We start from the raw sequence: 26051 nt of genomic DNA, 5'->3' as shown, positions 1-26051 counted from the left end.
TGGGCGGGGAACATTTCACAATTGCAGTTTTATCTCATGATCGTATGCATAAAAAGGATTAGCGGGTCTATTCCGCCTAGTGTAGAAAGAGGTCATAATTTCGTTTAAAAATCCGTAAAGCCAATCGTCTCCTGCTTGTTTTTTAATTTTCCAAGTTGGTGGGCAACCTTGGTCAGGGCTACTTTCATTACCCGAATCTGACCAATCTTTAAAATATTAATAATTTAGGAATAATGCTATCATAATATTATTTCACAATACCAAAAACTTTTTTTTGTTCACAAATCTCTTAAAAAACTGTGGTCAAAAATTATATCAAAAATCCCGAAATAACAAAAACACGTGTTACTGGAAGACGAGTTGAAGCAAAACTGCCGAAGTTCATAACTTTTCTTTATATTAACTGAGGGTTCGTTCACCATCCCAATTTTTCTTCTTAAAGGATGTGTTCACACCGAAGACCACAAAATCAAATGTGCCCCATTCGCTTGAATGTTTCATGCCTTTCGTTGTGTCTGTCGAATTAGGCAGTTGCATTTCACCCCTTAAATGATTTAGCCGTAATGCTCGCACTTGCAGGAATGATCATCAGTTTACTGCTGGGACACAATGGTTTCGGAGCCGGAGCCAGAGTCGTAACTGAAATAGCTGTCAAAGTATTCAATGAACGCAAATGCAAATGTACAAACACAACGCGACGCAACTGGAATCGGAGCCGCAGCTGGAGTCGGAAGAGTTGACCAACTTTTAACTTTGACGTACGACACATGTGACGTTTCCATTTTTGAAGTGAATAACTTGGTGATTATATATTTTTTTAATAGTTTTTCAATAAAAAAGTGGGAAAATATTTAAATAAGAAATAAAAGTGAACAAAAAAATATTTTCGGAGAGGTTTGATTTGTTTTTAAATTGCAAATATACCGTACGTACTTTTTGTGAAACGTACGACAACTTGTGCAGATTTTCCGTATCCAGTTACGACTCCGGCTCCGATTTTACATTGTGTTCCAGCAGTTACCCTTGAGCTCAAATTTGGGCGTATTGTCAAGTATAGAGATTCTTTCTTAACTCGCACATCGAGAATGTGGAATGCTTAAGCTCTGTTTTTTTCCTCCCATTTTCATGTTCAGAACTTTAAGACCAATTTGCACTGGAATCTCCCCTTAAATCCTTCCCTATTTTTCTAATGCTCGCACTGTGTTTAAATATACAAATATAAAGGGTACTAATAACCCCTTGAGTGCCTGTTAATTATAAACCAAAAAAAATGGGTTTTTTGACTCACTTTTCAGTCAAATTTGCAATAAAGTTCCCTAAATAATTATCAAATACTAGAAACATGTCTTAGTTCCAAGGTTTTAAGTATTTTTTGTTCGATATGAAATGTTTTTTTACTCTTTTACTTCTAAATAAAACTCATTTTAAATTGTTTAAAAAAGTTATATAATTTCCAAGAAGAATTTTCCAACTTATTTCAACAAAAGTAATCATGACGAACAGCCTGTGGTACATGTTAACAAAATTATATTATTATTAATTAAGGTAAAAAACCATAGGGGATACAACATTTTATACCTCAGAAGCTGTCAACCTGTTTCTTGGATTGTAAATAACTAAATTGGATACAAGATTCACTTCAATACTTCGTGTGCAACTTGGAAATAAATTATCCCAATGAATTCCAACAGCGTTTGGAAATCTGTAAAAATTCTCAAATTAGATAAGTATTAGAAGTTCTTTAATGTACATATATGTATAAAATAATGAGCCCTATTACGAGTTTTAGCTTGAAAATATTTCAGCCAACAAATCACCAGGGCAAAATTTCGAATAAAATAAGAAAAACGAAACTCAACAGTGTCAAAAAAAGCAATCTTTCCAGTCTTGAATAAAGTAAAATTTAGTTTAAAGTGACAGCTCATAAAGAGAAGTTTATGGTTAATCGATCATCTTTCTTGAATGACCTTTTTATAAGGTGAACCTTTTCATTTTGGAAAGCGAAATCAGCAACCTTCTCAAAACATTAATAGACTCCAAATAATATGTTAGATTATACTATATGTACCTTATTTTATTAAAGTCTGGTAATGTTTGTAGCTCAGGCCACTCGCTTTGCCGGGGAGTTCCGAGAGTTCGTATCACAAGAGCCAATTGTTCAATATCAGTTGTGCCCTAAAATATCTTTCAATTAAGTCAAATCTTTGCGTTAGGTGCCAGTTATAGCTATCATTGTTTTTCATCATTGAAAACAAACATTGCAATTTTCTTGACAGGTCGTTTATAGCTATCATTAAAAAATTCTGTCATTCAACAAAATTTCTTGATTGACAGAAAAACACCGACAAACTTTTACTGACAGAAATCGGTCATTGGAATTGTGTGAAATTGGAACACAAATCAGTGGAACGATTCGTTTCACATAAAATTATCAGCTGTTTAGGAAAATGATTTTCCGTCGATTCAAAAATATTCCCGGATCGATTTCAATGATAGCTATAACTGGCGCCTTAAGAATTACACTTGTCTTAAAGATAACAAACCGCAAAAAGTGGAACACCTCTTAGCATTTCAGCAATAACACATCCAGCTGCCCACATATCAACAGCTGGTCCATACTCCTGACCACCCCAGAGGATTTCTGGAGCCCTATACCATCTAGTGGAGACTTGTGGAGAGTAAAGCTTGTTTTCTTCATCGGGAAAGTATAATCGGGCCAAGCCAAAGTCCGCAATTTTTAATATTTCGTTTTCACTTATCAAAAGATTTGCAGGTTTTATATCCTGAAAAAGTTGCACAAAATAAAATGAAAACTGTAGTTTCTCTTACAAATCAACTGAACTTACTCTATGCATAATGCCCATTCCATGCAAATACTCTATTCCCTTCAACATCATTAGAGAAAATTTCCTAACCTGCTGGCGGCTCAAAGGGTTCAAATCATTCTTTAATTTACTATACAGAGTTTCCGGCATAAAATCCAACACCAATGACAAACCAATTAAGTCAGGAAAGATATCGTTCAAGGATAAAATCTTAAAAAAAAAAACAAATACTAGCAATTAAAAGTTTATACGTTTTTAATTGTTATAAAGCACTAACATAATCATTTTTACACATTTGCAATACTTTTATTTCTCTCAAAGTGTTCAAGGATATATTTCCAAATTTATTTTTGAGTGCAACCTTTTTGATTGCAACAATTTTATTTGCATGCAAATCAATAGCTTTGAAAACATAGCCGTGAACACCTTCGCCAATTTTTTCCTGAATCTTATAACGACTTGGTGTATATTCTTCCATTAAATTAATATAAACAAGAAAGGATAATAGTTTTTAATTGAACTTTTATTTTGATATACTAAGGACTTTTAATAGGTTTTATTAGATGAAATTGTTGTGGCAACCACTGTTTTGGTCAATCGTTGCTATAGGGACATAGTTAAATACGTACATACTTCAGTGAGAAATTAAGCATTTTGTGAGCACCCTCTAGAAGGGGTTGATAAAATGGAATGTTTTAATTTTTTGGGACTGTAAATGTATGAATGAAAATATAATTAAACAAGCGGCCCGTCCCGGCTTCCCACGGGTAGACATTAAAAGGTACAAATATTTAAGTTATAAGCATGCTAATTAAAACGACCATGAATCACTAAATTAGAACAAAATTTTATGTTTATCTTAAAGACTCCTTGTACAATTCGTTGGATGTATTTATAGGTTGCAACAAAACGTAGGTATTGATTTTCAGGAAATCCTACTCGAGAAAGTGGTCGTGGGAAAAGCACTCCTTCCTTAAGTCGATACCAAACCAACTATGGAAAAAGTTTGTCGCTAGGATTTATTTATTGTAAGGGCGAAGGATATTTTAAAAGGAAACTCTAACCTTTTAAAAGATATTTGCAAATCAGTTGGTTTCGTCGGGATCCGCGGAACATGTACAACCTGACCGGCGGCGGGACCCGTAATGATAGTTGCTACAATCACATTATCTCTTAATTCTTTGAGCAATAGTCTATTACCATACCTCAAATGTCAGGGCTTATATATTTTAAAGCATAACAGGCGTACCTATTCTTAATTTTAGTTCATGAGATGGCAAGCCAGCAGGATTGAGGGAATTTAAAAATGTCTGTGGGTACTGGGTAGTGCACTGTATCTTCGATTTTGCGTACGGTGTCAACAGATTTGAAGCATTTAAAATCACCTGATACTTTTCCAATAATAATTTTGTTTATCCCGTTTACTGAGTATTTTCTGGGTGACAATATCGTTCTCGAACAGATCCAATGGAAATTTCTTACTGTAAGATTGTTGATGTAGTGTCTATAAGGCCCCGGGGCCTCCACAAACGGGAGGCCACCATAATAGAGACTTCGGGCAATTTTTTTTTTCAAATTCCAATTAGTAAACACTAGTTAACATCTTTTCCTTTGTTTTTTTTTTTGCTGGGACTCTTGTCTCATCTCTTCTACAGAAGATGAGTGGTCTCGAAAGCGCTTTGTTTGCAACATTTTGGAACATGTTGGAGCGATTTAACGCTACATACAAGATTTTGCAAGACCCAAAAATAATTCTTGAATCAGTAATGCGTGCACTAGAATCATTGAAATCATTCGTGGAATCCAAGGTATGCTAATGATTTTGATAAATACGAGGAAGCAGCCAAAAAAATATCCCATACTGATGAATATGTACCATCACGCACCCGCACAAAAACGAGAAATGTGAGGTTGAATCCGCTCGATTACGGGAAACCACAAGACGCAAATCTGTCACCCAAGGAAAATACAAAGTATACGCCTTCATCCCAGTGATTGACCACCTATCCCTTTCTCTTACTGAAAGATTTCATGCCTATTAAGCTGTACGTTCGAGATTTGGATTCCTGAATCACATCGAGGAGATGGATGCTAAAAATTTTGCACGCTGCAACAGAGGTAATGGTAAACGTGTATCCGGATGATTAAGAGCCTAGTCTTGGTGATGAATTGGTTCAATTTGTGTCTTTGATTGACTCATACAAAAAGGAAAAGGACTATGGAACAGATCAATCGGCGGAACTATTTTACTACCAAATTCTCGAAAATCAAAATTTCAGAGCTACGGAGCCTTGAAATTAAATTGAAAATGTATTCGGTTTTGATGGTAACCGTCTATCGAAGCTTTCTACCCTGAGCATTGAAAGCGATTTACCCCTAGAACTGGATTTCAACGAAATCATCAACGATTTTCAGGCGAAAAAAACTCAAAAGGTTCCGTTCGTTGACCCTAAAATTTTGGATTATTCTTTTTTTCCGTTAATATTAGTTAATAGGTGATTGTTCAATACTAAAGGAATCTACTTGGTTTCACAATAAATAAACTCGAGTGAAAAAAACAAATGGTTTACTTTATTTTGAAAATTATTACGGGCAAGGAGGCCTCCGCTTCTTTATTCCCCCTATGCTTCTGGACATCTAAATCCGGCCCTGATATCTATTTATTTATTTATTTATTTATTTCATCAATGGACTATAGTCTGCTGATTACATTTAATATAATAAATAAGCGTACAAGATAATAATAGATATTAAAACACAGCTTTGATACAAACAATTAATTGATTAACTAACGGTATGATTATACAGATTTACATATGATAAGTTAAAAAGTCTAATACTTGTCGTTTAAATTGATCCCTACTCACTACAATGTCGACTTCATTGCAGACGGAATTAAACAATGTCAAGGATCGCGAGATAGGCTCATTTAAGCCATAGTTGGTTCTATGATTAGACACATAAAAAAGGACACGTCTGTTCCGAAGTAATCTTTCCGGGACATACAACTTTATTAGAGACAATAATTCAATTGAATCGATACGATTACATAAAATATCTTTAATAAATATTATGCTTTGAGTATTTCTTCTAACTTCAAGCGTTTTCAAATCGATAAGTGCACATCTTGAAATATAGTTCGGCATATCATCGGTCCAATATAGATTTCGAAGTGCGAATCTGGTAAATCTTTTCTGAATTCGTTCTATTCTTTGTACACTATTCGCATAAAATGGACTCCAAATTATAGAACAATATTCAAGATAGGGGAGAACTAATGAATTAAATAAGGTTTTAAGTGTATATACGTCTCTAAATTCTTTCGAGTTTCGTCTTATAAAACCAAGCATTGAATTACCTTTGGATACAACAAAATCTATGTGCGCTCTGAAATCCAATTTTGAATCTACAAACACACCAAGATCTTTCACCAATTCGACCCTTGAAAGTGGTTCATGATTGAAGTTATATGAATAATTTATAGCATCAATTGACCTAGTTGCACTAAAAATCTTGCATTTTAAAGAATTTAACTCTAGGTGATTGTATTCGCACCAGTTTAAGAAAAGATCAATTTCCATCTGAAAACTTAAACAATCAGTTAAAGAGCGAATGGGATAAAACATTTTTACATCGTCAGCATACATTAAGCATTTAGATTTATGAAAGGTTAAGGGTAAGTCATTAATAAAAATGAGGAAGAGCAATGGACCAAGGTGACTTCCCTGAGGAAGACCTGAGTCAACACTACTTGGGATTGTGAGCTGTTTGCAATTGGAGTTGTAAATTTTCCGTCTCCCAATTTAAGTATATTTTCTAAGAAAACATCACAGCGATTATTGCATAAATGTGCTCTCATATTCGTGCGCAAATTGAGAGTTTTAATTGATAGCTACAAAGGTGATGATTTGAGGAACGCTTTAATAACGGCGGCACGTGTACCTTTTGTTACAACTGGTAGAGTTTGGCGAAAGTCTCCAGCGAAAACAAAAGTTACGCCACCCACCATATTGCATGAGTTTCTTATATCTTTTAATGTGCGGTCCACTGCTTCTACATGAGCTCTATGGCTCATTGTGAACTCGTCCCAAATAATCAGCTGCTTGTCCTGCAAGAACTTTCCCGTAGACCATTTTTACGGATTGCACATACAGACTGTTGATCTAAAGAAACAGCCAACGGTAATTTAAACGTAGAGTAAACCGTTTTTCCATCATTTAATAGGGTTGCAGCAATTCCTGACGATGCCACTGACAGTGATTTTCTTCCGGATAATCATACTTTTGACAATACTAAATTGGCAAGAAATGTTTTACCACTGTTATTTTTCACACTTTAAATTGTAAAATCGTAATACGCTATTTTTTGATCTGCCACTAACTTACATTTGAATTGACAAATTCTGACAACTCGTATTCTATAATATTGTCGAACATTTTTTTGTCCTATCATTAATGCTCTTCGCAGCGTATGCGATGAAACAAAGTTTATGGCTAATTTTTTTACACCTTCGGTTGGTTTTAATAGGAATTCCTAAAGATTTCTATAGTAATCTAGTGCTAAATATAGCCTATGTTACTCAGTGATATTGTTTATTATTAGAATCGGTCCAGTACTTTTTGAGTTTATTCGTTCCACACAAAAACACAAAAATACAAATCTTTCCTCTTTATAATATTAGTGTAGATAATAATAGGACTCCGAAGGCCAAATGTACAAAAACGGAAGGTAGCCACTAAAATACCCACAAAAAAGACCAGCGATGTCAAATCGCATGATCTTGGTGGCTAGCTGATATTGCCACGATGAGAATTCACGCCGCCAGGAAATGTCTTTTGCAATGAACCCATAGTCGCTTGAGTTGCAGGTCAACCTGCCAACACTCTAGTCTTGTTTCTTACTCCAGATCCTAATAAATATACGGTCAGTGCATTATTGCCTCTAGAGTTCTAGAAACATCAGAATATTTTGTCATATCTGCTAATTTCTCATGCCAAAAAACGCCAGTTAAAGTTAAAGCCCCTACGAGAACCGTTTGGCAATATGAGAAAGCAAACTGGGACGGTCTCAAGGAATTCTTCAGGAACTTTAATTGATCACTATGCTATGGAATGAGTGAATTTAATTCCGAATAGGATACAATCTATCAAACCCAAAGAAAACTCATGGTTTGATTTCAGCTGTAAAATGGTTATTAGGAGCAAAAATGTAAGTTTCCGGATTTACAAAGCCAACCGAACTGAAGAAAACTGGAATAAGTTCAAACTTGCTAGACATTTACGACAAAAAATACTACAAGTTCCTAAAGGTAGTAAAAATGTCTGGTCATTTGTAAAAAATGTGCGTAACACTACGTCTTCGTCGGTTCCGACGCTCGTTTCCAATGACACCCCCTAAGCTCGATTGATAAAGCCAATTTGCTTACAGCACCGTTTGCTGTTAATTCGACAATGAGTGACATGACTCCTCCTGTACTTGAAAGCGTGAACGTCTCTTTGGGATAAATCTTCTCTCGCACTCGTACAGTTGCTAAAGTACTAAAAGATTTTAACATTCACAAATCCACTGGCCCGGATAGTATTCCCCGTACTGTTCTGAAGAGGTGTTCCTCAACGCTGGCAAAACCACTGCATAAGGTTTTCCATCTGTCCTATTCTACAGGTCTCTTTCTGAGTGGATGGAAAACTGCACTTGTCCAGCCTGTCCCTAAAAAAGGCGAATCCTCCTCACTATCTAACTATCGTCCAATTGCACTTTCATCCCTTCTTTCTAAGATCATGAAAACGCTGATCAATTTTCATTTTAAGAAATATCTTGAAGAACGGAAGCTTTTTAATGACCGACAGTATGGCTTTCGTTGCAATAGGTCCACTGGTGATCTCATGGTTTATCTCACCGAACAGTGGGAAAAATCTTTACATCGTTTTGGAGTAAGTAAGATTATTGAACTTGATATTTCAAAATCATTTGATAGAATTTGGCATCAAGCACTCTTATCGAAAATGGGTGCATTTGGTATTGATGAATCCCTTCTTCGTTGGGTTAGAAATTACATTTCGGACCGTTCAATTCAAGTAGTATTGGACGGGTACAAATCTGATATTCACAAAATTCACACGATGGTGTGCCCCAGGGCTCCGTTTTGTCTTCGACTCTTCCTTATTTTTATAAATGATCTTTTGTCTGAAACTTGTAATCCATTTAATTGTTTCGCGTATAACAGTACCCTTAGCTTTTCATATTCGTTTTTAGATTATCATCCTTGTTGATGTGAACTACCAACGGCGGCGGCGTATGATAAGCTCATTAAATTCAGATCTTGATAGCATTTTCAATAGGGAAGCAAAAACTGTGTAGAATTTAATGCTTCGAAAACTCAGTGCTGTCTACTGTCGCAAAAGCGTAACCCTTCTCCAATGCCACATTCCATGAGTGGTAAAATTCCCATATTTTGGCTCCTATAACCCACTTGAGGCTCTTGGACAGAATTCCAAAGAGAGCTCTAAAAATGATAGGTGACCGTTGTCTAATTGAAATTTTTTCATCTCTAGACCACCGTCTAAAGGTTTCATGTCTCTCATTATTTTTTTGTTGCATTCGTTCCCTTAAAACAATTCGACAGTAATACTCATTCTTTTAGGAATGCCCTTCAGTTTAGCCTTGAGCACAATTTTGGTCGTACTGTAAAGTACAGAGATTCTTTTTTTAGTCGCACTACACGAATGTGGAATGCTTTACCAGACTCAATATTTCCCTCTCATTACAATGTACAGGCATTCAAAACCAATGCGCATCGGTATCTTTTTTCAAATCCTATCCTCCCTTCGTAATTACTCGCACTATGTACAATCATTATAAGGGTATTGAGTGCGCGTACAATATAAAAAAAAATAGCACGCAAAAATAGTCCGGTATCATACGACCATAACACTCCGAATGGACGGTGACAGTCTTTCCATCATTGTTTTCGGATATGTAAGGTTCAATCACACCTCCTCCGGTTAGAAAAATGTTGTTCAAGCACTTTCAGTTGCTGGACTTTATATGGGTGCAGGTGTAGATCTGAATGCAAAATATGCCAAAATATGAGGTATCGACACAGCAGCGATATTTTCAGTTATACTAAAAAAACGATGATGCACAGGCCAATATCTGTAATCAATCCAGTCTCTTAAGTTTCTTCACAATTTTGCGAATTGCTTGCGTAGTTGGACGATTACGTAAAGTATAATCTTCTCTTAAAGCAGGTTTTAAACAATTGTGCGTTGTCAACTGAACAAACAAATTTGTTGAACATCTTAGTTTAACAGATGTCTAATTCCAGCCCTATACTTACATAGCATAGAAAAAAAATTGAACATGCTCTTAACTTCCTGTAAAATTTTAATAAAAACTGATGAGATACAAAATAAATTATTTCCTGAATTAAATATATTTATACTAGCAGACCCGACCACGCGTTGCTGTGGCTGAGTAATTAAGGAAGGACTTAATAATTAACATAACATCTTTAATTTTATTTTATTTATAAATACTATGATTAACATAAATTAAATAAAATCACATTTAAAGTTTACTGAAGTACCAATCGTTGAATAATATTTTTTTTCAGCCTGTCTTTTCTCTACACAAATAAACTCGATGGTCTCCCTACACGTGAACAGGCCACGTATAATTGCCCATGAGAGAAACATGGATTCTCTAAGTCTAAGCCGCAAATAGGCATTGTATGTCCTTGTGATTTGTTAATAGTTATCGCGAAAGCTAAACGGATAGGAAATTGCAGTCTTTTGATAGGTATTGGAGAATCTGACGGTATCATTGGAATGCGTGGTAATAGAACGTTTTCTCCTTTAAACTTTCCTGCAAAATAGTTGCTTTGAGAACATTTCCGGTGATTTTTTTGATTACCAAACGTGTACTGTTGCATAGTTTAGGGGGGTTCAAATTGCGCAGAAGAATTATCGGTGATCCAATTTTTAACCGAAGATTGTGTGGTGGCATTCCTGATATGTCTAAAGAATTCAAAAATTCAATTGGAAAATTAACTGCCTCGTCTTCGTCGACAGTAGCGTCGATTGACTTAAACGACATTATTTCGCCTGGTAATAATTGTCCTATCTGGTAGTTAATTAGATCTACATCAACATTTTTTGCTGCCAAAATAGCACAATTACTGAGCCAATTGTGATTTAGATAGTTATTTATTATATCTGGGAAGACACTCTCGATCAGATCATTTTAAGTTTCAACAACAGTACAGAAATTGTCTGGCAATCTTATGCATTGGGTATCTTGAATAAATTAAACTTCACCGTTTCCAATATCTAATGGTTGCTGAGAAAATACTCGTTCTGTCGGATCATTTTGGAGTTGTACTCGCATGTTTTTTGTTAACCTTAGTGTTTCGACATTTCTCCATAAAAATGATTGTTTTAAACATGCATTGATTTCATCAGCAAAAGTAGAGCGAGGAATCACTGGCAATGTTTGCCGAAAATCAGCAGATAATAGTAGAATAGCTCAACCAAAAAGTCTGTCATTACTGTTTAAATACTGCAAAGTTCTATTTAATGCTTCGAGTGAATGTTTATGAGCCATGCCTGAGCCTTTGTAACACTGTAGCCATTCCACTCCTTTTCCTAATGTTACACATAGAATTTGGATTTTTATGGACTTCTAGTAGTAACTTAAAAGCAGAATGTGCTGTTCGACCACCATCTAACAAAGTAGCAGCTATGCCTGATGATGCATTTGCTAATGCAAGAAAGAGATTGGTCCAGGAACATTAACTAACAACAGAAGCATTGACGTTGTTTTGGATGTACTATATAAAGTCGCCCCAGTGTCTTAGCTTTAAATATACCTGCTGTAGAATGATGTGGTTCTCCTTTTTTACGTACCTCCCATTTTTTAGTTGACATGTTCCATGTAAAATAACATGGAATATCGGTATACAATAATATTCTTGCGAATTGGCCAAAGGCACCAGTTTTTTGACAAAGTGAGAAAAATCCAGTTAACGTCGTTTTTGGTGATTCAAAAAAAAAACATTCTCTTCAGTGAAATATACACGTTGACCATTTTCAAGATGCACTGCAAGATGTTGGATAGATGGTTCTCTGTGGTGTATGGGAAAACTAAGTACACGCCAGATAGCTTCGTTGCTGCTCATGTATCTACCCATTTTGTATCGTGCTATTTCATCATTTTCATTTATGTTTTGTACTCCAAGCATGGCTAAATCACTGCCCTTATTTACGTACTTGCAAATGTATTAATGCATTTAATTGAACTACAAAGCTCAACATTAATATGAGCCTTGTATGTTTTTGAGAGCAGTGGTGAGTACGGTACCACCCATTGATTGTCAATTTCTAATAGGTTAGAATTTGACGTTCTTATTTTAAATGTGTGACCACCGTTATCGGCGTTTCTACGGCTAACCATCGACATCAGTAATCACGTATGATAGTGAATTTCTTAGGAATTTTTTTTACATTTCCCATTTTCCATGCATGGCGATGTCATATTAAAAGCACCACACGGCCCGTGAATCATGTGACTTGTAACAATGTCAAATAATTCTTGCTCAATTGATGAATCTGGAATTTCGGCTGAAATAATTTGATCAATTTCTTCTGGACAAATTTTAACATCAAGCCAAATTAAAATGTGAGCATGAGGTAAGCCTCGCTTTTGCCACTCAATTGAATACAACCAACAACCTGGTAATAATAAAGTTTGTATTTCCTCCCAATTTGGATTGCACGTAAATGTTATAAACAAATCTGTACGTCCGTAATGACGAACATAAGTCATCGCGTCCTGAATGTATTCTTGCATGTTTCGTGGACTACCGATGTAGCTTGAAGGTAATAAGAAATTGTATTTCAAAGTCAAAATATATTTCAGAAAACATAATGATCATATAGAATTAGAAAAGTAGATTTTATATAAAGTATTTTTCATTTGCAACACATATGTAAACAATTTAAACCATTACTCGGAATATAAACTATCCTATATCTTAAGTTAGACCAAATTACACATAAAATGCCAACTTTCATCGAAATCGGTTGACTTGGTGAAGAGTTCACTGGGAACATACATAATGACACTGGATTTTTATATATTAAGATTTATTTGAAAAGTAGTGGATATGTCTGTTACCCAAAATTTAGCAAGAAATCATCATTGTGAGTCAATTAATTATGTATATGCATAGTTTATATTAAACCCAATTCAAAGTTGCTATAAAATTATAGCAACAATGTGACCTTGTTAAAAAGACTAAAATGAGTAAACCTCTTGATGGATATCAAGTTCCCCTCATTAAAAGCAAAAAAAGTAATTACCAAATTAAAAAGAGGCTGGGATGCGACCCACACTGATAACTTCCCATCCCGTCTGTCGATTGGTCTTGCTTAAAAGTTTGTCTATATGTACTTGTATCAATTTTTACCAAATTTGTGTACTATTTTATGTAGGTTTAATTTTTTATGAAAAACGGACTGTTGGATTTTTATATAAAAATTACTGAATATCGAAAATAATATTTTCTGTGAAATAAAATAACTTTGAAGCCAATATTTCAAATTTTTGAAAAGATATTTGAGTCGAAAATCAATTTTTACCAACATTTATTCATTTTTTTTTTTAGATTTTTATTTTTTTGTAAATAAAGTGTCAATTTGATTTTTTTCAAAATTTGTCGTAATGTTGAAAACAATATTTCTTATAAGAAAAAATTGGTTAGAAGGTATTATCTCAAAGTTTTAAAAAGATATTTGAGTCGAAAATCATTTTTTACCAACTTTGAGTAATTTTTTTTTTAAATTTTTATTTTTTATAAAAAAAAATGTCAATTCGATTTTTCTCAAAATTTTATCAGATGTCAAAAACATTATTTTTTGTTGCACAAAATTGTTTTGGGGATGAAATCATATTTTAGTCTTAAAATTTTGGAGGTGACAAATTTTTTTTTCAGTTTTTTTGATTTATAAAAAAACTGTTAAATGGATTTTTTTCAAAAAATATACTTGTTTGATATCACGTTAGAATTTATTATACAAAATTTAATTCAAGTCACTAGCGTTTTTGGTTCGTAAGATATTTAGGGTTAACTAAAATTTTTACCATTTTTTCAAACTGCTATGGTAAAAAAACACCCACGAAATTTTCTTGAGAGCCCTTTCTGCATCTTTCTGCCTTATTATCTGTATAACAAAATTTATTTGAAGTCGATATCTCTTCTGGTTCTTGAGCTATGGAGGACGAGAAAAACGTCGCGAAACGGACGTACGGACGTACAAACGTACGTACACACGCACGCACAGACATCTTTCTAAAAATCTTTTATTTCGACTCTAGGGACCTTGAAACGTCGAGAAATGTCAAAATTTTCAATTAGACAAATCGGACCCATTACAATAACTTCCTATATTAAGTTAATAATTTGCAAGCGTTGTTCGTTTGTAAGACGATTATAGACCAAACTGAAGATGTTTGACAGTGACACAAAACACGAAACGTACGTCAGCTGTTTAAACCAGTGTTGCCAAAAAGATAATAGCCAAAAAAATCACCCTTTATTAACAGCTCATTAATTATTACATTTCTTGTGCAAGACAATTATTTTGAAAGGTATTTGGATGATACCGGATAACTAAACGAAAATGATATTAACCATATCCTTTTTTAAATAATTTGTTTATATTAACTTTTTCACCTTTTAAATTTAAATGCTTTCTGACTCATGTTTTATTTATCAAATAACTTAAGTTTAACAGTTTGATGATCCCAAATCGAAAAGAGAACCAATTCTATTAAATCCAAGAAAAAAAAACCTAGTTGATTTAGTTTATATTTAATTTTTTTGTATGCTCACTGAACCATAAAATAATTTTAAAAAAATACAATTGTTCTCAGATAAGTTTCCTCAAACAATTAAATAAAAATTAACTAATTTCATATGTTAATTTATTAGGAAACTAGTGAATACGAATGTTACCCAAAATATTGCAGGAAATCATCGCTAAAAGCCAAAATAATTATATGCATAGTTAATATAAAACTCAATTTAAAGTTGCTATAAAATTATAGCAACAATGTGACCTTGTCTTAAAAGACTAAAATGAGTAAGCCTCTTGATGGATATCAAGTTCCCCTCATTAAAAGCAAAAAAAGTAATTATCAAATTAATAAAAGTTAAATATAATTTTTGTTGGCAGTGTATTATTCTTATAGTTTATTTTATTATAGCTTAATCACATATTTGAAGTCTAGAGTCACCATATTCTTGGATTATGTTATCTATCCAGTTTATGTAGTTTGCCGTCTTTGTATAAACAGCAGGGGGAAATCCAAAACATGCTTGTCCGTTGGAAATAATACCAATTGCATATTGTTCATAGTCCGATCTAACAATCAATGGACCTCCTGAATCACCCTAAAAAATATTAACAAAACAAAAATATTACTTTTAAGAATTTAATAATTGTTTGAACTAAAAATATTGTCATCGTTTATCAAAGGTTCCCAAATTAATTTTTCCTTTTCTAGCAGTTTTTCTATTAATCAATTTTGAGCCCGATATCGTAAGATTTCTATTGGGATTTTCTACGGGTAAAATAAATCAATTTATTATTGATCTAGATCTGTCACAACATTTTTTTCATTTTTTGTGTAAAATAAATTGATTTAATTGTTTTTAAGATCAAATCTGCAGATCCCCTCTTTGCACCAATACTAATACATTTTTTAAATATGTTTAGCTAGAAATTTTACAGTTTTACCGCACTCATTAAAACGTACATGAAGTTGCACTTATACAATGACAAAAAAAAAACAATTCCAATCGTGTTCCATGCACCACGCAAAAATTTAGTTTTTAAAGGAATTTCAATCTTTGACGTTTGACGTATATTTGCGACGTCAAATGTAAATATCTCCAAACGTCAAAATGGACATAGTAAGCTTTAATTATGAATGACAGCAAAATATAAATATACCCACCTGGCAAATATCCTGACGTCCTGCAGGATCTCCTGCGCACACATGTTCATCAGAGAGACCGTAGGGAAACTTTCGCTTCTTATCGTGGTATGACTTACAGAACATCTGTGAAACGATGATTAAATTCACCTTTTGCAGCACCGGTGTAGTTGAGCCAGCTGAAATGAATCACATACAAATAAATATTTAAATCTGTTTACTCATAATTAGCTATTATTACCAAATTTTGTAGCCCCATAACCTATAGCTGTGACTTTTGATGTTGTCAGAGTTGATTTGTTCCACAAGCAAATTGGTGATTTACTGGAAGGAATTAAGTTTTATTGTTTAACTTTATATTTAAAAATGTGATTAAACTTTGTTTAATTGTCCCAGTTAATTTATGCAAGAGTCACCTTGAAGTTCTGGCAAGTTGCACCAGTGCTACGTCATCATAAGCCTCTGCATCATTGTATCCCGGATGGATGAAGTATTCTCTTACTGTGTGGTCCTCATTGTAGGTGCTGTTAAGCTTGTTACCGCCAATTTTTACCAAGTCTGGAAGTTTTCTATATTCATGAAAACACAAAAATTATGGTAAATCAAGTTCTGCTTTTAATCACTACGAATGTTTAGAACGAACCCTTCAAAGAATACACAATGGGCTGCGGTGAGTACAAAATTCGGATCGATCAGCATTCCTCCGCACAGAAATTCAATTTCACCGGTTTCATTGTTATGCCAACCAAAAGCTGTCTTTATTATTGTTGTTGAATTAATCATCGTTTCGTTTTTTATTAACAAATTTTAATTAAATTCTTACAAAATGGGCTCGACCTACCATAAATGGGAATTCGTCGAATCGGCTAGAAACACCAAAAGTTGCAGACTCTGCGTGTTCATTGAAATCGCGGGCCGAAAACAAATGAATGCCTAGACAATAGTCACTGAAACTAACAGTAAGTAGTACAAAATTAACCAGAGCTAATCTCAATTCCATCTTCGAACAACCTTCAAGCTACAACTAAGAACTTTGTGCAACTAATTGCAGATTGTTATTATTGGAAGACTTAAATCGAGTTTTGTGGGAAACGTGATTCTTGTCCGATGAGTTTTTTTTTGATTTTTTTTTTGTTGTCTTCTTTTATTTTGGTGAGCAACTTTATTATTAATATAAGTAACAATAATTATTGAATTTTTGAATTTATTACACAAACTGAATTATTAAAACCGAATAACGATGCTTTCATAAACATAATTAAGAGAACCTCGCACTCAATTGAACTAATGGAAGATTTTTGAATAGAAGCAGCTTTTAATGTGAAAAGAAAGTGAAAGCTTTTTAATTTCATTGATTTTGGTAAAATTACAAATAAATTTAATAATAGAATTATGAATATTTCTTTTTATGTACGCGAACTTAAGCAGATATGAATACCTTTTTAATGATTTAACACAATACGAGCAATAAGGAAAGTGGGATAGGATTAGAAAGGAGATACCGATGAATATTGATTTTGAATGTCTGCACATTCTTATAAGTTTGAAATATCAAGCCTGGTAAGGCACACAATGTTAGGTCCACGTGGAATGTTAGGTCCCTTAACAGACCACGTGCGGCCGAAGAATTAGCGGAGGCCCTAGAACGATATAAAGCAGATATCACCGCCATCCAGGAAATACGATGGGATGGGCCGGGCAAAAAGAGGATGAAAAACTGCGATATTTACTATGGTGACTGCTACCACGAAAACCAACAGTGCTTATTTGGATGCGGCTTCGTCATTGGAGCCAGACTAAGGCAAGAAGTCTTGAGCTATAGGTGCATCAATGAGCGCCTCATGACCATAAGCATCAAGGCTAAATTCGGCAACATTAGCCTGAAATGCGCGCACGCCCCCACAGAAGAGAAAGACGACAACACCAAAGATATGTATCAAAAACCAGTGGCAACATTGCCAAGATGCAATCAGAGAAGCCGCCTCTGATGTGCAGGGTTTCAAACAGCCACCAACAAGGAACCCCTGGTTTGATGAGGAATGTCGGCAGGCAAATGCAGCCAAACAACAGGCACGCAAAGCGGCGCTGCATAAAAGGACGAGAGCTGCTCGTAAGCTCTATGAGCAGAAGAGGCGAGGAACACCGACTTCTCAGAAGGAAAAAGAGAGGGCATGAGAAGCGTGTGGTCGAAGGAGATCCTCTAAACTGCACCAACTATAGAGGAATAAGTCTACTTAACATCGCCTATAAAATCTTCTCTGCCGTAATATGTGAACGTCTAAAGCCCATTGTCAACAACCTGATAGGTCCTTATCAGTGTGGTTTTAGACCAGGAAAGTCCACAGTTGATCAAATACTCACATTACGGCAGATCCTGGAAAAAACTCAAGAACACCAAATCGACACCCACCATCTTTTAATCGATTTCAAGGCCGCATATGGCAGCATCTACAGGGACGAGCTGTATAGAGCCATGTCTAGTTTTGGCATCCCTGCCAAACTCGTCCGTTTGTGCAGGATGACCATGGAGAATTCACGCTGCTCCATAAAGGTTGGAAACAACTTAACAGAACCTTTCGATGTCAAAAAAGGTTTTAGACAAGGTGATGCGCTGTCATGTGATTTTTTTAACATCGTGCTTTAAAGAATAGTGCAGAGCTCACACCTCAACACTAGAGGCACTATCTTTTAAAAGTCTATCCAATTACTGGCATATGCTGATGACATTTATGTAATTGGAAGAACTCAGTGTAATGTCAATGGGGCTTTTGTGAGTATTGAGGCAGAGGCGGCAAAAATGGGTTTAACGGTTAATGAGGGCAAAACAAAGTACATGCTGTCGTAACTTTGAGGTAGTCAAGGACTTCGTCTACCTAGGCTCCGCTGTAAACGCAGAAAACAACACCAGCGCTGAGATCAAACGCAAAATAACTCTTGCTAACCGCTGTTTCTTTGGACTAAGAAAGCAATTAAGTGTTAAAGTCCTCTCTCGAGGGACCAAAGTGTTGCTATATAAGACCCTTATCATCCCCGTCCTACTATACGGTGCAGAAGCATGGACCATGACAAAAGCGGATGAAAGCACCTTGGGTCGCTTCGAGAGAAAAGTTTTTCGTGTGATCTACGGTCCCGTATGCATCGAAGGGGAGTGGAAGAGAAGATGGAACGACGAACTGTATGGGCTGAACAGCGACGTAGACTTAGCAAGAAGAGTAAAAGTCCAACGACTAAGATGGCTGGGTCACGTAGAGCGCATGGAAACCAATGCTCCGGCCCGGAAAGTCTTCGAATCCGCACCCACAGGACTGCGCAGTAGAGGAAGACCTCGGATCAGGTGGCGTGCACAATTGGAATGTGACCTTACCCAACTTGGAGCGCGAAACTGGAGACATCTAGCTAGGGACCGAGCTAGATGGAGAAGTTTGTTGGGTGAGGCCGTAGTTCACAGAGGACTGTATCGCCACCTTAAGTAAGTAAGTAAGAATAGTAGTATGTCCAGTATTGTTACTGTTCCATTGAGAGGTGGCTCTAAGCCTCACATGAGTTGGCTGCCACCATTTTGGAGAAGATATCAAGAGGTGTTAGGTTTAAAAGGACTTCCAGTGCTGCGGTTGGTGTTGAGCTAAGTGCTCCTGTGATGCACATACCTGCTGACCGCTGGACTTTGATGAGCTTTTTTAGATTTACCATCTTGTCCAGTGCGGTCCACCATACGATTACCGAAGTGTATAGCCAGTGGGTTATTTTTGGGGAGAAGCCCCATTTTGATCCTATGGCGTTTTTACAAGTAAAAAGCGCTACAGTAGCCTTTTTTACTCTTTCATCAATATATGCCTTCCAATTTAGTTTTTTGTCTAAAATGAGGCCTAAATATTTAGCTTGGTCGGAAAAGTTTAATGGTATACCTCTAATCTTGGGTGGGCTAATCTGAGGAATTTTATATCTTCTCGAAAAGAGTATTAATTCTGTTTTATGTGGATTGACGTCCAATCCACATTTCTTAGCCCATTTTGTTAGCCTGCTTAAGGCATTTTGTAGGAGTTCCGAAAGAACTTGGGGGTGCTCCCAGATACGGATATTGCAACGTCGTCAGCATAGGCAATCACCTTGAAACCCTCTGCTTCCAATGATGTAAGTAGGTCGTTTACTACCATATTCCATAAACAAGGCGAAAGGACTCCACCTTGGGGAGTGCCTTGATTCACCAATCGGGTGGTAGTAAAACTTCTCATGTTAGAAATTATTGTCCTGCTTTTGAGCATGAGACTTATCCATTGCTGTTGTGATTGCCTGGTTAATGACGTTGTTGAAAGCTCCTTCAACATCTAGGAATGCTGCTAAGTTATATTCTTTGTATTCGAGGGAATGTTCAATAATACGTACCAGCGAGTGAAGTGCTGATTCTACTGATTTTCCCTTAGAGTAAGCATGTTGAGCTGTGGAAATGAGACATGGCTTTAAGTTATGTCTGATGTAAATTTTAATCAATCTTTCCAAGGTTTTAAGAAGGAAGGATGATAGGCTGATTGGTCGTAGATCTTTAGGGTTAACGTGTGAGGGTTTCCCTGCTTTAGGAATGAAGACTACTTTTGCCATTCTCCAGGCTTTGGGAATATATCTCAACCTTACACAGCTTGTCAGAATGATTTCCAATGGTGGAATGATCATGTCTGGGCATTTTTGTAGTTCGGCCGGAATGATTCCGTCTGGTCCTGGAGATTTATATGGATCAAAGCTGTCTATGGCCCATTGCAGTTTTTCCCGCGTTATTAGATCAACTAAATCGCTTGTATACGCTAGAGACTCTGATGTTAAGTGATTGATTATGTTAGAGCTACCTGGAAAGTGGGTGTCTAATAACAGATTAAGAGATTCTTCATCCATGATAGTCCACGAGCCTGCTTCGTCTTTAAAGCACTGGGTATTGTTGGACTTTTTGAGAGAATTTTCCTGAGTCTTGAGGCTTCTGAAGTATTTTCTATTTTACCACAAAAGTTTCTCCAAGAAGACCTCTTACTCTTTCTCATTTCTTTTTTATATTGCTTTAGAGCTTGTTTGTATAAGTCCCAGTCAGAAGGAGATCTAGTGTACGTAGATCTGTTGAAGATTTTGCGACAGCTCTTTCTAAATGGTTCTAGTTCTTTACACCACCAATGAGGTTTCTTTTTACCCTTTAAAATGGTTACAGGGCATGAAGATCTCATTGATTCATTTAAGGCTTCGGTGAGATGATTTACAGAAAGGTCTAGTTCATCTTTACTGGAGGAGCTTTTAAGAAGGTTGTGATTAAGGGCATGTCGCATGCAAAAAAATTGATTGGTGCTTTACGCTTAGCTTTGTAGCGTTCACATTTTTTTAAATATTTAAACGAAATAAACGGGTTTAGATTGAAAATATATTGGGCTAAATATGTATAAAGGAATAAAAAATTTAAAAAAATTGTTTGTTCCTTAACAGCACTAGAATCACTAAAAAATCATTAAATTCAGGTAGTTACTTGCGAAAATCAATGGGGCAGTGTGTAAAATATAATTTTTTATTTTTTTTATATTTTTTTCCAAAAAACAATAAATTTTTATAAATAGTATCGATTTTCTTTTTTTTTTAATTTATTTATTTATTCCAAGAAAAATTGTAGAAAACTATGAAAAATAGGGCAAATTTGCATTGTGGCATAGGTGCAATATTTGATAAAACTTCCAAAGTATAACAGCTAGCTAAGTCAATTTAACTTTTTTTCAAATTCTAAATATATGTTCAGATATTTGCTTTTAAATTTTTTTTTTAAAAAATAGTTATAGTAACTTTTTTAGACAAAAAATCCAAAATGCATTCTTTTTTTTCCAATATTTTTTGCGAATTCATGGGGCGAGCTGATTTTTATTTTTTTAGTTTTAATTTTTTTTTTTTAAAAAGAACCATATATATTACTCTTACTATCGATTTTGAAAAAAAAAAATATTTGTCGCAACATAATTAAAAATGCATTTCAATATAACAACATTTGTGGTGCAATTGTAAGGGATTGGGAGTTTATATAATTGCAAAATATTTTTTTTATTTTTTTTTGGCATTTTGTTTATTCTATTTAAAAAAGTAAAAAGTTCTTGCGTCTACTGTTTATTTAATTTAATTTTTATAAAAGAGGTCTATTTTGCATTTTTTAACAACAAATTTCTTTGTAAACGCACACAATGAAGTTTCCAGTTCCCAAGAATGCCACTGCATCTCAGCGCTCAAGAAGAGAATTCTTTGCAAAAGAATTTCGCCCGCCCATCCTCTCTCAGATTTTTTTTTGTTGTTGGTCTCATGGCTCATTTAGTTTTTGTATTCTTTGTTTTGCTTGCGGTATACAATAACAGAAAATACAACAAAAAAAAAAGACTTCTTAGAAATATTTTTTTATTTCTAGTATGTGGTATGATGTTAGGTCATGGACTCGTGATTTGGGTGTTACGTAGTCAATCGTATACGCAGAATTTGATTTTTGGTTCAACTTTCGGCAAGTTTTGTGGTTGCACATTGTAGTGTAGGTATAAAAAAGGGTAAAGAGGTATTGTAGGTATCGTGAATTCGCTGTCATATATTTAGTTTTCTTGATTTTTGTTGCGTACTATCACTCCTGGGTATTGCATTTTTTTAACTTCCCATACGAAGTTATTATAATGGGTCCGATTTGTCAAATTGAAAATTTTGACATTTTTCGACATTTCAAGGTCCCTAGAGTCGAAATAAAAGATTTTTAGAAAGATGTCTGTGCGTGCGTGTGTACGTACGTTCATACGTCCGTACGTCCGTACGTTCGCTACGTTTTTTTCGTCGTCCATAGCTCAAGAACCAGAAGAGATATCGACTTCAAATAAATTTTGCTATACAGATAATAAGGCAGAAAGATGCAGAAAGGGCTCTCAAGAAAATTGCGTGGGTGGTTTTTGTACCATAGCAGTTTGAAAAAAAGGTGAAAATTTTGGTTAACCCTATATATCTTACGAACCAAAAACGCTAGAGACTTGAATTAAATTTTATATAATATATTGTAACGTGATATCAACCAAGTATATTTTTATAAAAAAAGCCAATTAACGTTTTTTTATAAATCAAAAAAACTGAAAACAAATTTGTCACCTCCAAAATTTTACGACTAAAATATGATTTCATCTCCAAAACAATTTTGTGCAATGAAAAATAATGTTTTTGAAATTTGATAAAATTTTGAGAAAAATCGAATTGACAGTTTTTTTTATACAAAATAAAAATCTAAAAAAACTTTACTCAAAATTGGTAAACATTGAATATCGATTCAAATATCTTTTCAAAAAGTTGAAATTTAGGCTTCAAACTAATTTTATCTTATAAGAAATATTATTTTGAACATTCAGTCAAATTTTGAACAAAATCAAATTGACAGTTTTTGTACAAAAAATTAAAAACCTAAAAAAAAATTTAACATAAGTTGGTAAAAATTGATTTTCACCTCAAATATCTTTTCAAAAATTTGAAATATTGGATTCAAACTTATTTTATCTTATATGAAATATTGTTTTCAACATTTGATAGAAATTTGAAGAAAATCTCATTGACAGTTTTTATTACAAAAAATAAAACTCAAATTTATTTCACAGAAAATATTGTTTTCGATATTTAGTGATTTTTATATAAAAATCCATCAGTCCGTTTTTTCATAAAAATAAAATCTACAAAAAATAAAACGCAAATTTGCTAAAAATTGATAGACAAACTTTTAAGCAAGACAAATCGACAGACGTGATGGGAAGTTATCAGTGTGCACAATCCTGTCAAACTATTTCAAAAAAGATGCTGGGATGTGACCCACACTTATAACTTCCCATCCCGTCTGTCAATTTGTCTTGCTTAAAAGTTTGTCTATATGTACTCGTATCAATTTTGATCAAATTTGCGTACTATTTTTTGTAGATTTTATTTTTTATGAAAAAACGGACTGTTGGATTTTTATATAAAAATGAAATGAAAAGAGTTTTGAATCGATATTCAATTTTTACCAACTTTGTGTAAAGTTTTTTAGATTTTTATTTTGTATAAAAAAACTGTCAATTCAATTTTCTCAACATTGTTGATAACAATATTTCTTATAAGATAAAAAAAGTTTGATGCCTAAATTTCAACTTTTTGAAAAGATATTTGAATCGATATTCAATTTTTACGAATTTTTGTTAATTTTTTTCGGTTTTTAATTTTTTGTAACAAACTGTCAATTCGATTTTTCTCAAAATTTTATTAAATGTTGACAACAATATTTTTTGAAAGATAAAAGTAAATTAAAGCCAATATATCAAAGTTTTGAAAAGATATTTGAGTCGAAAGTCAATTTTTACCAACTTTTATTAATTTTTGTTTAGGTTTTTATTTTTTATAAAAAAACTGTCAATTCGATTTTTCTCAAAATTTTATCAGATTTGAAAAACATTATTTTTCGTTGCACAAAATTGTTTTGGAGATGAAATCATATTTTAGTCGTAAAATTTGGTAGGTGACACATTTTTTTTCAGTTTTTTGATTTATAAAAAAACCCTTAAATGGATTTTTTTCAAAAAATATACCTGTTTGGTATCACGTTACAATATATTATATAAAATTTATTTCAAGTCTCTAGCGTTTTTGGTTCGTAAGATATTTAGGGTTATCCAAAATTTTCACCTTTTTTTTTAAACTGCTATGGGAAAAAAAAACACCTACGCAATTTTCTTGAGAGCCCTTTCTGCAGCTTTCTACCTTATTATCTGTATAACAAAATTTATTTGAAGTCGATATCTCTGCTGGTTCTTGAGCTATGGACGACGAAAAAAACATCGCGAAAGTTCAGACGTACAAACGTACGTACACACGCACGCACAACCATGTTTCTAAAAACCTTTTATTTTGACTCTAGGGACCTTGAAACCTCGAGAAATGTCAAAATTTTCAATTTTACAAATCGGACCCAATACAATAATTTCCAATGGGAAGTAAAAAAATATTAAAATAAAATAGGTATTTTCAATAATTAGAAAATGTCGACCAAAAAAAGAAATTCAAGAAAAAAACATCTCCTTCGATAGCAAAATACCCACTTGCTTTATAAAATTCGAACCATATGCAAAAGACAACAACAAATCTACCTAACTACACATACCAAAAAAAAACCGGTTTATCATGCAATGTTGTTCTATTTCTTATTTCTTTGATTGGCTGCTTGTGCGGAAATATATCCCTCGCTCTGAGAGACAAAAAAGATCAAGAGGCAAATATAGAGTAATTGGAAATTCAAATTTTGAATTTGATAATGAAGAGAGTAATGATCTTCCACTAATACATTCAAGTACATTTACATGAGTTCTGAGTTCGCTTCCGCGGGAGACATACCCTTAAGCAGTTGTGCTAGTACCTCCATATAACGCTCCCAGTTTGTATTCCGGTGATTTCGAAATCCCGTAGATGTATTTGCTACATCTTTGAGCTCAAACTGAATGTATTTGTGGTCAGAGAAGGAATTCTCTTTTAAGACATGCCAGTTTGAAATCATATTGTGGATCGAGTCAGAGGTAAGTGTAATATCAAGTACCTCTTTCCTATTCTTGGTTACAAAAGTGGGTTCATTACCAATATTACTTATGAGTAGGTTAGTGCTTAGTAAATAATCAAATAAGTACTCACCTCTCTCATTTATATCAGAGCTACCCCATACCGTGTGATGGGCGTTAGCGTCTGAACCAATTAGGAGACCAACTTTTTTCGGTTGCGCGTCCGCAATTGCCTTCCTCAAGGTGTCTCCTGGAATTGGGCTATCGTGGCCAAGGTAAGAGGATATGAGCCAGTAGGTGGCTTTATCCGTTGTTAAGACAGCGGTGGTGGTGTCCTTGTCGCTGTAGTTGGGGAGTAAAAAACTGTTTAAGTCATCAAATATGCGTACAATATTTTATAGCCAGGAGTCCTGAGACCTCTGATGATGGAGTTTGAGACCCACGGCTCCTGTATTAAGACAATGTCTTCCTTGTTCTAATTTAATATAAAAGCTTTGAATCTTTCGAGAACTGAAGTGCAAAGAAATTCTGCAAAGTGTAATTTTTAAGAAGTTATGTACTTAAATGCACATATTTCCTTAAATTCTAGAACCAAGCATTTTTCTCTCTACAATTTTTAAGTTTTGTTTATTTAAAAAGCTACGTTTCAACACAGTTTAGTCAGACAAAAGATCATTTATAAAAACGAGGA

The 26051-nt window shown here is 34.3% G+C and overlaps 2 protein-coding genes across 3 annotated transcripts; both read right to left on the bottom strand.

Moving 5' to 3' along the window:
* Positions 1-1429: 1429 nt before the first annotated feature.
* On the bottom strand, positions 1430-3387 carry LOC129940034 (cyclin-dependent kinase 20). Of its 2 annotated transcripts, XM_056048257.1 has the most exons (6): positions 3103-3384; positions 2847-3035; positions 2544-2783; positions 2069-2175; positions 1579-1702; positions 1430-1504 (listed from the first exon to the last, which is right to left on the bottom strand). In XM_056048257.1, exons 1-6 carry the CDS (start codon positions 3301-3303, stop codon positions 1478-1480), a joined length of 888 nt encoding a protein of 295 aa, XP_055904232.1. In that variant the 5' UTR covers positions 3304-3384; the 3' UTR covers positions 1430-1477. The 2 variants fall into 2 exon arrangements, with proteins under 2 accessions (XP_055904232.1, XP_055904233.1); XM_056048258.1 differs by lacking the exon at positions 1430-1504 and having other exon boundaries at positions 1579-1713; positions 3103-3387.
* An 11671-nt stretch (positions 3388-15058) lies between these two features.
* Positions 15059-16879, bottom strand: LOC129942398 (serine protease snake-like). Its single transcript, XM_056051309.1, has 6 exons — positions 16663-16879; positions 16465-16577; positions 16238-16390; positions 16063-16145; positions 15843-16000; positions 15059-15276 (listed from the first exon to the last, which is right to left on the bottom strand). The coding sequence occupies exons 1-6, from the start codon at positions 16819-16821 to the stop codon at positions 15091-15093; spliced, it is 852 nt and encodes a 283-aa protein (XP_055907284.1). The 5' UTR covers positions 16822-16879; the 3' UTR covers positions 15059-15090.
* Between the last annotated feature and the right edge of the window lie 9172 nt (positions 16880-26051).

The sequence above is a fragment of the Eupeodes corollae genome, chromosome 1 (genome assembly GCF_945859685.1).
Source record: "Eupeodes corollae chromosome 1, idEupCoro1.1, whole genome shotgun sequence".
Classification (NCBI taxonomy): Eukaryota; Metazoa; Arthropoda; class Insecta; order Diptera; family Syrphidae; genus Eupeodes; species Eupeodes corollae.
Note: the sequence above shows the minus strand (reverse complement) of the source record. Positions and strands in the feature narration are given on the sequence as shown.